Below are 14,980 nucleotides of genomic sequence, written 5' to 3' on the forward strand. Positions count from 1 at the left end.
TTACTTTAATACAGATGCTCCAAACACAAGACGTACAGTCTTCCTTTTTGTTTGAAATTTTGAAATGTACTATTATTTTAACTGTTCTCTGACGCCCCCTGGTGTTTTGCTTGTATATAGTCCTCATCGAAAGTTTGTCAGTTTATTTTTTTTGCAATAAAAAAACAACATACTATTGAGATGGGGACTCCCACCTCCATCCTGTCCACACCCACACACGCCCTTAAAAACAGCGGCTGTGAGGCTGCCCGGTGTTTTTGAACTGTTTCTGAGTGTAGTTTCATGGCGTTGTGGTGAACCAACCTGAGCCATGGCAGACTGGAAGACACAGATAAGCTACAACTACAACCCTCCTTATCATGCCTACGTGTAAGGCATAATGTACCTGTCTGGGCCCGAGCAGAACCACGGCAACCTGACCCGCTGGGGCGAAGGCACATTCAGCAACCTGAGCAACTACAACGCCGGGGTACCACCGGCCTACTGCTCCGCCGCCAACACCATCAACACCGAGGACGAGTCTCCGCCTCCCACCCCGGAGCAGAATGCCGTTAACGGTCACTGCCACTACCAGGCCTCCGGGGTTGTGTATTTCAGTGAGTCCCAGACAGACCGCCTGCTGCTGGCCGGACCCCAGCAGGCTGCATACAAAGCCCGGGAGAACGAGGTAGGACGGCTCGGGAGCGACACCATTAGCAATACCGAGGCGTGGCGCACTTCACCAGACTCCTGGAGCTCCAGCAGCAGCAGCAAGGAGGGGAGCCTCCCCCTGGCAGAACCTGCTACATGGGTCAAGAAAGACCTTCTTGAGGAGGTCAGCAGAAAGAGCCCCGATGCCAACAGAACCATCTCCAGCTCCCTGAGAGAGGAGTCAAAAGTGTTGGCCACCACTGAAGGCGAGGGCACCAACAACGACACCTCTGCACCACCTTTAACTGACCCAAAGAAGCAAGGTGCAGCCGGCGTAAACAATCCTAAAGGAAAGGTCCGGACACGCTTCTCAGAGAGTCAGGTGAACACCCTCATCCAGCGTTTCAGTGTGCAGAGGTACCTCACCCCGTCTGAGAGGAAGAGCCTGGCCGAGCTGACAGGCCTGACCTACAAACAGGTGATGACTTAGTTTCAGAAACGAAGGATGAAGCTGAGGAGACACCAAAAGGACACCACCTGGGTGTCAGAGCGCTTTTCTGTCAACAAGGAAAGCATGTACTCCAACATGGCCTCTCATATGCCACCATATCAGGGAGAGGCGCACCCTCCGCTCAGGGAGCATTACAACCAGCACATGATGGAGGCGGCCTTCAAGAAGACGACTCCACAGAACCTGGCCTTCTATCTGGCTGCCATGGGCTCTGCTGCCGGATCTCCCGGATATCCCCCTGGTCCTCTACATCACCGCAGGCAATAGTGCCCTACAGGCCCCAGGTGACCGGCCGGTCCATGCCACCAGGTGTCAGTCATTATGATTACAACCCCGGCACGTTCAACCTTGCCGTTGTCAACGTTGTTCACGGTCCAAGCTTTGAAAGCAAAGATAGAGAGCCTATGGCCAGAGCACCATGAACACTGCTGCCATGGTACACAACGCTGGCCTGTAGTCAATGTTTGAGCTGATCATTTTATGAGTTTTTTAAAAATGTTTTCTAACGCCTGTGTTTTGATTCTTCTCTTTGAGCTTGCTGAATTTAGTTGTAACTGTTGTCAGACTGGCTTTTTATGTGCCTTATTCCTACAAGTGTCAAAAGGTTTTACATTTTTTTAAACATCAAGTTCTTTTTTATATATGCACCTTTTTAATTTATATTGGTGTCTTCATTGCACTTGGTGATACCAGATGTTGTCCAAGTTGGCTGCATTCCTTGTATTACATAATTTTTTGAATAGTTTTCAGGCAAAGTACTGATTCAGATCTGATATGGAGACATTTCAAAGCATTTTTTTCTATGAATACATTTTCAATTTGGCAAATTGAAAAAAAAGAATGGTACAAAAGTTTTAAGGCAGAGCTGATACCAGTACTCCAAACATCTTTCAACTGGACTCTAAAAGAAAACAAAATTCCACCAACATGGGCAGAAGCAATAATCTGTTATTCCAAAACTAAGGAAAAATAAAGAAGAATGTGCAAACTATAGGCCAATTTCAATATTAAACACTGACTACAAAATATATACATCTATTATTTCCAAAAGATTAAATTCCTTTCTATCAAATCTCATCGATGAAGACCAATCAGGCTTCATAAAAGGTCGCCAAACTCAAGACAACATTCGGAGAACATATTTAATTTTCTATAAAGTAATAGAACGACTAGGATTTAACGTGAAATCAGTACAGTTAATAAAAACAATATACAAAGAACCCTCAGCCAGAATTAAAATGAATGGAAATCTGACTGATAAAATGAGGTTGCAACGATCTACAAGACAGGGATGCTGCTTATCACCAACCCTCTTTGCTATTTTCATTGAACCTTTGGCGCAGGCATTTCGGCAAAACAAAGACATAAAGGGGGTCACAATAAAGGATGTAGAACACAAAACTGGACTGTTTTCCGATGACGTAATAGCCTTCCTCAGACAACCAAACATGGCACTTCCAGCACTGATGAAGCTTCTGGAATCATATGGCCATTTATCAGGATACAAAATTAATATCTCCAAGACACAAATCCTCACAATTAACTATACTCCAACAAAGGCAATCCAGGAAACTCACAAATTTAATTGGAACCTTAAAGGGGAACTTCGGTTTTTTTCAACCTGGGGTCTGTTTCCATATGTCATTTCATACATGTGAGTGATGGAGAAAAGAATTTTCGACATAGCTCCAGTATTTAGCCAGGCAGTCAGCTTAGCAGCTCAGCTCGCGACAAGTATGGGGCAGCTGGCACCCCCGGGTCAAAGTCCGCCCTAACATGCTTTTTTTCCCGACACTGACCGGCTCAGATAGTCTCAACGAGTGTCCCACAACATACTAGAGATGAGAAGTGAACGAAAACCTCCAAATTACCTGGCGATCACTCTTTGTTGTGGTCTGTATTCAAAGCTCAGGACACTAGAAAGCAAATCTCATTCCGAAATCGCGTGTGTGTATATAAATATATATATATATATATATATATATATATATATATATATATATATATATATATATATATATATTTCTCAGTAGTTGCACTTTTTTCTTTCATGTATTTTGTATGAATAATTTTCCTTGATTTGGGTCGTCATGAATGGTGATGATGGGTCCTGGAGCCAGACCAGTTGAGAACCACTGATCTTAGGCATTATACTGTCCCATCTGAAACAACACACCACCCCACTCATGGACAGATACCAGTTTGCATACCGGGCTAACAGGTCTGTGGAAGATGCAGTCAACCTGGCTCTTCACAAGATACTCCACCATCTTGAGACCCCCCACACCTATGCCCGTGTACTGTTCATTGATTTCAGCTCCGCTTTCAACACCATCGACCCACACAAACTCTTCAATAAACTTATGAACTTGGACATTGGCATTTAATTGTGCTACTGGATCAGGAGCTTTCTGACAGAAAGGACACAGATTGTCAGGATGAGCGGTCCCTCATCCCAGCCTCTGACCCTCAGCACCGGTGCCCCCCAGGGATGTGTCCTTTCGCCCTGGTTGTTTTCCCTCTACACAAACACGTTTACATCTACACATAGTTCAGTATCCATACTCAAATATGCAGACGACACAACAATAATTGGAGTCATCACTGACAATAATGAAAACCACTATCGTGAGCAGATCACTCAAGCAGTCACTTGGTGTCACGACAATAACCTTCAGCTTAACACATCAAAAACAAAGGAACTTATTGTCCACTTTACGCACTCACCTTCACTCAAAACACCCATCTCCATTAGCACTGAAGACATAACCATCACAGACTCATTCAAATTCCTTGGGACACACATAAATAACACCCTCAAATGGAAGCAACACGCAGATGAAATCTTCAAAAAAGCCAATAAAAGACTGTTTTTCCTCAAACAGCTTAGAAAGTTCAGAGTCAGACACAACATTCTCCTTCAGTTCTACACAGCCATCATTGAAAGTATTCTCACTTCATCAATATTAGTCTGGTATGAAAATTTGGACAGAACAAAACTCCAACGTATCATCAACAAATCATCCAAAATCACTGAACACACACTCCCATCCATAGACACTCTGTATCAAAGATGCACCATACAGCAGGCTAGGAAAATCTCTTCAGACCATCCACACCCTGCTCACCACCTGTTCACACTCATGCCCTCTGGGAGGTGCTACAGGTCCTTGCCAGCCAAAACAGTCAGATTCAAAAACAGTTTTTCCCCATAGCCATACAGACACTAAACAAATCAATGCCCTGATGTGACTTGTTGTGCTTTGTTTGGTTGTTTTTGTCATGTATTTGTATTCGTATTGTTTTGTTCATTGTATTATTTAATGACACAGTAGATGTGAGCATGAAATGCTGTACCGGAAACAAATTCCACCAAGTTTGATGTGTGTCCATTAATAAATGAATCTGAATCTGAATCTGAATCTAGTGTAATCATCCGACATGTTTTTATCTTTTCCCAAAGGATTATCAGTGTTACACTGCTGCCCTCTAGTGGCTGCAAACACACACTGCATCCAGCCTTCTACTACTGCTGCTACTATGAGCACACACTACTGCTGCTGAGGTTGCTGCTTCTTCTGCTGCTGCTAATGCAGCTACTTCTGTCTGTGAGCTGCACACAACTTTCATTATTCATTCATCTGATGCTGATCAAACTGCATGTTCATCCAACCAACAATAAAAACTAAATGATGTACAGCACTTTGTTTCAGGCTCTTCAGATGTTTGGATTCTTCTCCATCAGCATCAGGAGGTGTCTGATGCTCCCAGATTCCTTGTGCAGCAGGACAAGCAGCCCAAACATCCAGCCAGACTCATGAAGAACCATCTGCAGCCACAAGAAGAAGCAGGAGTCCTGCAGCAGATGGGCTGAGCTCAAAGAGTCCTGATCTCAGCATCGTGGAGTCAGTCTGGATCACATGAAGAGACACTGAGACACACTGAATCCTCACAAGAACTGTGGCAAGTTCTCCAAGATGCTGGAAACAAGCGACCTGCTACAGAAGCAGGAGCCCAAAGAGTCAGGAGGCCGGTCCAGAGCTGCTGTTTGAGAAGACTGTAAGGACCTCTGGTTGGAGAATCACTGAAACAGCTACAGAGGGATGTAAAGTGACCAAAAAGAGACAAAGTGACTCAGAGTGGTAGAAAACAGCCAGATTCAAAACTACCTCCGAACCATTAACTGTCTGGAAACTGCAACAAAATGTTTAAAGAGAGAGAATGATATGAAGATATGTAAAACCTGTTTACAGTGTTCACAGTACAACCCCAACTACATGCAAAGAGATTCTACAATGATTAAAATCAGACATAAAATGGCTCAGAGACACTTAATGACACAAAACAACTCCGATCAGATTCAACAACAAAATGAGACTCAAATAAACCAAAAAGCAAAAAGACTGCAAGAAATGACTGAAAGTGGGGCAAAATAACTGAAGAGAGGCATCACACATCAAGAAGTAAATCCAAAATGAACTCAAACAGACTGAAAGAGATTTCAGAATTCCTGCATTAGGGCTAAAATGAGAGATTAAATGACTCAAAGAGATGCAAAAGAACCACAAAATAAGAAGACATACATGCAGTGTGATGGAAAACAGTGAAGATGGCAAAAAAGAGAATGTTTTTTTTAAAAAAAGAGAGAGAGCAGAAGGAGATGCAAAAGTGGACAATACTCAGAACAGCCTACAGTAAAAGAGGAAGAACTGATGATTAAAAAATAACATTTCAAATGAAAATGATTTGAAGGAAAAGCAATAAATTCTTATATAAAGTTGAACTCTGATGTTTTTGCATGACAGATGAATTTATTATTTCTTAATAAATAAATGATAAATAAATATATAGAATATTTATAAATGAATAAATATTCTATATATTCTATCCCAATAAACGCTTCATGCACCACAAGTTTACTATTACTATTCTAGTTATTATATACTATATGACTGTGTCCTCTGTGGTTTTGTTTTCAGCAGCAGAGGGCAGCAGAGATATTTTTTTTGTTTTGTTTTGTTTTTTTATTCCTGAAATGTTCAAAAAGACACAAACCAAAGAAAGAAAACCCAACAACGACTTTTAGAAAACTTTTCATTAATTTTTGCAAATGTGGAGAATTTAATTTATTTTGTGCTCCAAATGATGTGGTAGTTTGGTGTTTCGTTGTGATAGTTTTGTATGTTTAAATGTGAATAAACTGGTGTTAAAGTTGTGATTTGAAGGGATGGAAACAACAACAGAAACAGTAATTCATTAATTAATTTAGCCTTTAAAAGTTTTATTTGTTGTTGTTGTTTATTTCTTTCTTTTTAATGTGTTTGATCTCTCTCAGGTAGTTGTTTCTGTGACATTTTTTTTGTTCTATAGTTAATATTTTTTCCCTTTGTTTAGTTTCTTCCAATTGTTTTGTCTTTATTTTGTGCTATATTTAGTTTTTTCAATTTTCTTTGTTGCACTGATTTTAATGTATTAAAATTCACTATTTGTGTTCCTATTTATTCACTTTAATTGATTTCTTTTGAAAGATTATCTTATGACTATCGAATTTTTTTGTCATTTTCTCTTCTTTTTTAAGGATTTTATTTTATTTTATTTTATTATTATTAACCTTGTCTTTTTGATGTGTTTTTTCATCATCTGTTTATTCTATAGTGTTCTTTATTATAATTAATTTTACATCATTTTCATTTTTTTATTTTATTTTGTAACATAATTTTTGAGAATTCATGTCCCTTCATTGTAGTTGTTATTGTATTGTATTACATTTTTTAAATTCTTTTTTTCTTATTTTTCAGATCTTTTGTAGTATGTAGTATTGTTTTAGTTTGAATTTTATTGCCAGTATTTTTTCCAGTTTTTTCTTTTAATCGTTTAGTATTGATTGTTATTTGTTTGTTTGTTTATTGTTTGTTGTGACTTCATCGCTGAAGGATTTTTTCCCGGAACTTCTTTCCTTTACATCATTTACAGTCAGTACCGACCACCGTGCTGCTTACTACACATCCGCGGAGTAAAATAGTCCCAAAGTTTAACACCTTTGGTTCTCCGTCAAAACTCACAGCGCTCTTCAGATTTCGACTTTCCCCGACAGGAAACGCAAATTGAGGCGTTTCATATTTTTCTCACGCTGCCAAGTCGTTTTAGCTGAAGTGGCATTTGGCCGTAAATTGTATCACTACGCGGATGGAGACAGTCAGCCGGACTATTTAAGCTGCGGTGATTCACGCTGAGGCAGTTACTGATCTCTGCATCATCCTGGTTAGTCACAGATCCGCAGACATCATCTGTTCACTCGGACTGCGTTGGATTAAAAGAATAAACCAGCAACAACAGTCAGACATTTAGACTCTGTTTTTATTTTTCCTTTTTTCACGTCAAATCTTCTCTCGGACACTAACGGTGAGTTTGATACGCAGCAACTTTCTTCAGTGTAGTTTCTACTTTTTGCCAAATCGACTTCAAATATGAGCCAAATTCACCACCACAGTTATCTTCTACCAGCTTCACCAACTTTACTTTCACAGGTGACAGTTAAAGCTGCAATAATGTTGTGTTAAAGTGTAATCGGAGGTTTTGATAACGGAGTCTGGTGAGCCTGCGCAGTAGCTCCACCGGTTGTGCTGCGCGTCCTGTTGTTGACAGTTTTTCCTCTGTGTGGGACGACTTTAGTGAGTGTTTAATACAGCTTTATAGTTTTGAAGTTCATTTTTTTCACACTCCAGAGAGTAGTTTGTCGTCTACTCGAGATGAATCTGTGTGTGAATTACTTTTCATGTCCCTAAACTTTAACCATAAACAGAAGATTCCTGAAGTTGCTGCGAATTGAATGGAGTTTGGTTTATTTTACCAGCTGTGGTAACTGGTGTTGTCGGTATTTGTTTAATCCTCCCTCATTTTCCCCTCAAGGGTCTCATCTAGTGTAATCATCCGACATGTTTTTAATCTTTTCCCAAAGTTTGATGTGTGTTTGTTAATAAATATGAGCTAAATCAGACAGTGACATGTACTGATAAGGAATTAGAGCATTGTATTGGAGCATAAAGGATTTTTAAAAAGATAGTGTATTGAATGAAGGTTTGTGTGAGTACTTAAAGCCAAATCATTTTGAAAAAATAACCTCCTGAAACTGATTATATTTGAGCTGAAGCCAGTTTTTGAATAGTTTGTTTTTTGGGGAAAAAAATCCAACAATTTCCAGATTTTTACAGTTTTGTTACATTACATATAATAACTGATAAAGTAAATAAATAGCAAAATAAATGCATGTTAACTGCAAAAAATGTAGTTTTATTTTATTTTGGACTGTGTATAGACTTTCTATTTCATCAAATGACAGATAATATGTAGTGCATCATACATGTTGACTTAAAAAAATGAAAACAGACCAAAACTGCAAATAATGACCACATCAAAAATCTGTATTTTTATAAATTTGTCCTCTTACAGTGTTAAGCCATAACATTACACAGTTTTTACATGTATATCTGCAAAAGAAATAAAAAAAATAATTTGAAAAAGAGAAATTCTGTATATATTAATGATTTAGTAATGTTCAATCTTATTTGAAACCTTTTATATCTTTTTCATTTCATTAAATTTCAGATATTATGTAGTAAAATAAAAATGTGTTAATTTACACGTTGACCATAATAAAAACAGACCAAAACTTAAAATAATATCCACATTGAAAGTTTATATTTTTACTAGTAATTTGTTCCTTTGTATGTGTGACTGTGTGGTGAGACCAGCTGTGTTGTTTGGTCTGGAGACAGTGTCCCTGAGGAAAAGACAGGAGGCAGAGCTGGAGGTAGCAGAACTGAAGATGCTGAGGTTCTCTTTGGGAGTGACCAGGATGGATAGGATCAGGAATGAGTACATCAGAGGGACAGCACATGTTAGAGGCTTTGGAGATAAAGTCAGAGAGGCCAGACTGAGATGGTTCGGACATGTCCAGAGGAGAGAGAGTGAATACATTGGTAGAAGGATGCTGAGTTTCCCACTGCCAGGCAGGAGGCCTAGAGGAAGACCAAAGAGGAGGTTTATGGATGTGGTTAAAGAGGACATGAAGGTAGTTGGTGTGAGAGAAGAGGATGCAGCAGACAGGGTTAGATGGAGGCAATTGATTCGCTGTGGTGACCCCTGAAGGGAAAAGTTGAAAGGAAAAGAAGGATGTGACTGTGTGCAGTTTATATAAATCCACTACAGTTATTATTTAACAAAACTTTAACCTCTCGTGTTTTCTTCCTCCACAGGCAGCCACGATGCCGCCGGTGTTGACCAGCACAAACTATGATTACGACTACGACACGATTCAGCCCTGCTTCTTCCTGGACGGCGAGGAGGAGGACTTCTACGCTCCTCCTCAGCTCCTCCCAGGTCCCGGCGAGGATATCTGGAAGAAGTTCGAGCTGCTCCCCACGCCTCCTTTGTCTCCCAGCCGGAGACCTTCCCTGTCCGCCGCCGACCACCTGGAGGCCGTGTCCGAGCTGCTGGACCAGGACTTCAGCCCCTCGGCCGCCTTCCTTCAGTCCTTCATCATCCAGGACTGCATGTGGAGCAGCAGCTTCGCCGCCGCCACTGAGCTGGAGCGAGTGGTGTCGGAGAGGCTGGCGTCGCTCCGGGCTCGGCGGGACTCCTCCACCTCCAGCAGCATCGCAGGCGGAGCAGCTGACCGGCAGGTGGACAGGTGTCCGGTGAACCCCGGGTACCTGCAGGACCTCCAAGCTGCAGCAGCAGAATGCATCGACCCCGCCGAGGTGTTCACCACGCCGGGCGGGAAGCAGAGCGGCAGCCAGGCGGTGATGGAGGTGGAACCAGAGGTGTGTCTGGAGACGCCGCCGCTCAGCAGCAGTGACAGTGAATCAGGTGAGAAGCAGGCTTTTATTTTGGAACTCCTGATCAATCATCTGGTTTTGGGTCTCTGTGGTTGTTCAGTGTCTCTTTGTGGTTGTTTTGTGTCTCTTTCGTTAGTTTGCATCTCTTTCTGATGGTTTATTAGCATCTTTGTAGCCATTTTTCTCTCATTTTGTGTTTTTGTAGCTGTTTTGAGTCTCTTTCATTGGTTTACATCTGTCTGTGGTTGTCTATTGTCTCTTTGTGGTTGCTTTGTGTCTCTTTCTTGTTGCTTTGTGTCTCTTTGTGGTTGTTTTGTGTCTCTTTGTGGTTGTTTTGTGTCTTCATGGTTTACTGCAGAGGTTCAGGTGTGGTGGCTGCTCCAGTAATTCTTCCATGAGTCTGTTGTTGTTGCATCTAAACAGAAACTAACATTTTATTTCAAACGGTGATCATTTGAATTTACACCAGATTGCTTTTCTTGTTCTTCCTCAGAAGAAGAAGAGGAGGAGGATGAAGAGATTGACGTGGTCACGGTGGACAGACGAAAAGCGTCTCGCCGGTCGGACTCCTCCCCTCTGGTCCTCAAACGTTCTCACATCAACACCCACCAACACAACTACGCCGCCCAGCAGCCCGCTGTTAAACGGTTGAAGGCAGAGAGCGGCTGCTCGTCGCCGAGGCGGGGCGGCGGCCGTCGCTGCTGCAGCCCACGGTCGGACGGCGAGGACGACGACAAACGCAGGACTCACAACGTGCTGGAGAGACAGCGACGCAGCGAGCTGAAGATGAGCTTCTTGGCTCTGAGGGACGAAATCCCGGCGGTGGCGAACAACGACAAGGCGGCGAAGGTGGTGATCCTGAAGAAGGCGGCAGAGTTCATCGGGGAGATCCAAGAGGATGAGAGCAGGCTGCTGACGGCGAAGGACGAGCTGAGGAAGAGGAGCAGAGAGCTGAAACACAGACTGCAGCAGCTCAGGACTTTACGTTAACACTTCCATTTCCCCGTTAGTTTCCCTGAATGTTTCACGTCGAGAACTGAACTGTGGTTTAACTACCACTAAAAATGACCAAAGCGGCCTGAACGCAGCTCAGCGTCTGTCTGTCTGTATTTATTTAGTTTTTATCGACGACTTCTGCACATTTAATTTGAAATGGTTGTGTTTTGTACATAATTCACGTTTTTTTTAGGAGAAATACGTTTAAATGCAGCATGTGACTGACTGTAATTGATAATGATCAGTAATTTATCATTTAATGTTATATAATGTCTTTATTTAATCAATTAGCAGCTTCAGAATACTTTTATTTTTATACTTGTTCAAGCTGCTCAAGAGACGAACTGCAAACCCTGGAAAATAAAAGCCCTTCATGTGTTGAAGGTTCTGCCAATGTTACAAAGTGTAAAAGAGATTTTTTTTCTGCACTTTTAAGAGAAACTAAACCCAAAACTAAACAAATCATTAAGTCATGTTATGAAGACGCTAACGGCTCTGTTATGTTACTGTAGCTTTATTTTGAAATTCCAGGGCAGCAGATGTGACGTTGGCTCCTCAGGGATGAATTTGGCTCCATGCAGATTAAGAGCACGTGTTCTTTTGGGTTTCTGGGAAGTATTTCACTGCTCTGACATCAGATTGAGCCTGAGAGGTTCTGGTCTCACAGATTAATCAGCTCTGGTTGTGTCATCGACAAACTCACGTTGTTTTTCTGAGTTCAGGGGAAAAGAAACGGGTGAAAGTTCAGCCCCAGTCTGTAAATATGAAGTTAAACAGCTGCTGCTTCACCATCGCTGGACATTTGTACCTTAATTACTCTGTAGATCATTTCTATGTTAATTATCCTGTACCTTAAATAACCTGTGGCTGATATAAATAACCTGAGTTTTAATCCTAATTAATCTCTAGGTATTTTTTAAAATTAAGTTTAAATGACTACAGACTATATAGGATACTACATAGTCTGTAGTCATTTAAACTTAGTTTGTAGTTGAGTCATTTCTTAATTAACATGTCATTAACTGACATCTTAATTAGCCTACAGTTTATTTACAGCCTAATTAGTCTGTGATTCATCAGCATCTTATTGAGCCTATAGTTTATTAAAACCTTCATTAGACCAGTTAGTCTGTAGTTTATACCTGTATAAATATACAGTTAATTAATTAATCTGTATTTGATGTATTTCTTAATTAACCTGTAGTTAATTAGCATCATTATTCTGTAGTTATTTTACACCTCAAGTAGCCTATAATTAATTTACATCTTAATCAGACTGTGATTGATTAGATTGTAGTTTATTAAAACCTTAATTAGCCTTTATTTACCTTGTTAGTCTTTTGATAATTTATTTTATAATTAGTTGTCTTTGATCAATCTTAATTAAACTGCAGTTAATTTAAAACTTAATTAGCTTGAATTTACATCTTAATTAGATAGTAATTAATTTATATCCTAATTACCCTGTAGTTAATTAAAAAATAATAATTAGCCTGCAGGTAATTTACACCATAATAAGCCTGTAATTAATTTACATTCTAATTACCCATTAGTTAATTCAACCAGTAATTAGATCTTATTTACTCTCTAGTTAATTTACAGTTAATTACAGACTATATTTGATTTGTGTCATAATTAGTCTCTAACTAATTTACATCTTATTTAGGCTGTGATTAATTTGTATCCTGTAGTCAATTAAAACTCTAATTAACCTGCATTTAACTGACATGTTAACTGAGCTGTAGTTCGTTTACATGTTAATTACCCTGTAGTTAATTACCCTGTAGTTAATTAGGGCAGAGCGGCTGGACTGGACCAGACACAGGATGAGGAGAAACTGATGAATGCCTGTGACTCCTTGCTGAGTCACAACAGTCCAGAATGCTGAGTCACTTTACGGTCAGCGGTGAGATAGGGGTTTCCTGTTTCCGCTGAAACTGATTTTGTTCCGAAGGTTTTTCTTTCAGGACCACATTCCTAAAATTTCACTGCTCATGTTCAGAAATTCAACCCAACCAGAAGTTTCAGGATCTTTAACAAGCTGGTTCTTCTGCTGCATAGCCACAAATGTGCTCTTTACTGTTCCCTGAGCAGTTTAATGGTTTCAAGTTTGGAAGTTTGTCTGATGAACGGACAGAACAGGGAGAAATGGACTCACAAATTGTCTATATAAGGGATTCCACATTGAGACTTTATCTCACAGGGATGATGGTCAGCTTCCAGGTGTCCAGAAGATGCAGCTGATCCTTTAAAGACCTCATTGGACCCCTTAGGTTTTCACATAAAGACAGAATCTGTAGTAGAGGAAAGGCTGCAGGCCTCCCTGAGCAGCTGATCTGAAACTCTGACGGTGGCACTGAAATATTCCCACTGAGCAACTTTATCCAGACTGTTCTGACACAAACTGATATTTAACGATTGGAAGTCATGAATCTGATTGGACAAGCAGAAAGTACCAAAGTATTCACACATTTTGTACAATTTCTGTTCATGGATAAAACTGATATTTCCCTTCGGTTTACACTGAATAAATCATGAAGACATGAACTGCTTTTATACATTTTTACACTTATGACACAAATATCGTTACGCTATAAGATGAATTTTCCAGTCCTGCATCCATTCATCCTGCTTCTGGCTTCTGCGTCTGGAACTATGCATGGCCATCCAAAATACAATCATCAAATCCAGACACTTACATCTCAGATGATTCCAAATTGAATCGGCTCCAATTATCTGCGACCTTATTAAATTCAACAGTGGAATATTCACTCCCATAAACAACCAGAAATTAACCTTATAAAGACTATATATTGATAAGTGAGGCCTTAAAGTAGAAACTAACACCTGAGTCCAGCTGTTGTTTCCAGCCAGTCTAACTACTTTAGCCTGTTTCTGAAATGAGCTGTGAACATCAGAACCTTTATGGGCTGGGTCTGTCCGCATCACGGCTCCAAATGGGGAAAAGAGTTTCCAAAAGAACTGAAAAATCTGATTGTGAGACTTCACAAAGATGGAAAAGGATCCAGGAAGATCAATGAGCAACTAAAAAAATCAGTGACACACATTTGTAGCAGTAATCAGTAGGGCTGGCCCGAATAGTGGTTTCTGGTCTCCGGATATTCAGGCCCTATTAAAGACGAATATCCGAATATTCGTTCCGCCCCGTAACGTCTGGGAGGGGGGCGAATATTCGGATCCATTCGTCCAAACAGCGGAGGTCTTCAGCATCTTGTCTTGTGTTTATGCAATGAAGTGAAGCGTGACGTCAGAGTCTGCAGCAACCCGGCCATTCAGGTGGTGGTAAGAAACAGGAATGGATGAGCCGAGATGAGCCAAACACGGCGGGATGAGCCGAAGTGGGCCGAAGGCGAAGGGAAGAGATGAGCTCCGAATATTCCTATTTTTGTCTGGGGGAGGAGGGGGTGATCACGTAGACATATGTGTATATGTTTATGTGATCACAGGACGGGATGAGCCGATGTGGGCCGAAGGCGGAGGGAAGACAGTAACGCCGAATATTCGTTCCACCCGATATCTTCCGACCGGGGTGGGGGCGAATATTCGGATACCAAAATTAATATTTGCATACCGCTGTAGCGAACGAATATTCGGATATTCGGGATATTCGGGTCCAGCCCTAGTAATCAGGAGGTACAGACGGAGCCATAGTAGCACTAATCAGGGCTGCAGTGATCTTCATCCTAAAGTGACTCCAAAGACAGTGAACTACTTTTACAATCCAGCTGTGAAAGCAAACAACAGTTACTCCAGACTTAGTACAGGATTATCAATGGAAATCAGTGTGAAGGACACTTCAGAACATCAACCTCTGTGGACGGAGGACAAGAAAACCATGAATGCTGCTCTTTGGCACAAATCTTCCAGATGGAACTTGAACATAAAAAGAAGCCTGATGAATGTTGGAGAACATTCTTTGGTCAGATGGAGATAAATGAGTTTGGCTCAGACGGAGTCCAGCATGTTTGAACCTGACCAGGACTAC

General features: G+C 40.9%; 2 protein-coding genes across 2 annotated transcripts; both read left to right on the forward strand.

Moving 5' to 3' along the window:
• The first annotated feature begins 257 nt into the window (after positions 1-257).
• Positions 258-1,309, forward strand: LOC127535355 (uncharacterized). Its single transcript, XM_051953193.1, has one exon. The coding sequence runs from the start codon at positions 380-382 to the stop codon at positions 1,118-1,120; it is 741 nt and encodes a 246-aa protein (XP_051809153.1). The 5' UTR covers positions 258-379; the 3' UTR covers positions 1,121-1,309.
• A 6,056-nt stretch (positions 1,310-7,365) lies between these two features.
• On the forward strand, positions 7,366-11,864 carry LOC110968724 (transcriptional regulator Myc-2-like). The gene is made up of 3 exons (XM_022218679.2): positions 7,366-7,543; positions 9,397-10,009; positions 10,472-11,864. The coding sequence occupies exons 2-3, from the start codon at positions 9,406-9,408 to the stop codon at positions 10,966-10,968; spliced, it is 1,101 nt and encodes a 366-aa protein (XP_022074371.2). The 5' UTR covers positions 7,366-7,543; positions 9,397-9,405; the 3' UTR covers positions 10,969-11,864.
• The last annotated feature ends 3,116 nt before the right edge of the window (positions 11,865-14,980 follow it).

This window comes from Acanthochromis polyacanthus, chromosome 9, assembly GCF_021347895.1.
Source record: "Acanthochromis polyacanthus isolate Apoly-LR-REF ecotype Palm Island chromosome 9, KAUST_Apoly_ChrSc, whole genome shotgun sequence".
Taxonomy (NCBI): Eukaryota; Metazoa; Chordata; class Actinopteri; family Pomacentridae; genus Acanthochromis; species Acanthochromis polyacanthus.

What these genes read in the sequence shown, in the direction of transcription:
- LOC127535355 (XM_051953193.1), top strand. Translation starts at nt 380, where the DNA reads ATGTACCTGTCTGGGCCCGAGCAGAACCACGGCAACCTGACCCGCTGG.
- LOC110968724 (XM_022218679.2), top strand. Translation starts at nt 9,406, where the DNA reads ATGCCGCCGGTGTTGACCAGCACAAACTATGATTACGACTACGACACG. An exon ending in CAGCAGTGACAGTGAATCAG is followed by an intron (nt 10,010 to 10,471) that starts GTGAGAAGCAGG and finishes GTTCTTCCTCAG; the next exon opens with AAGAAGAAGAGGAGGAGGAT.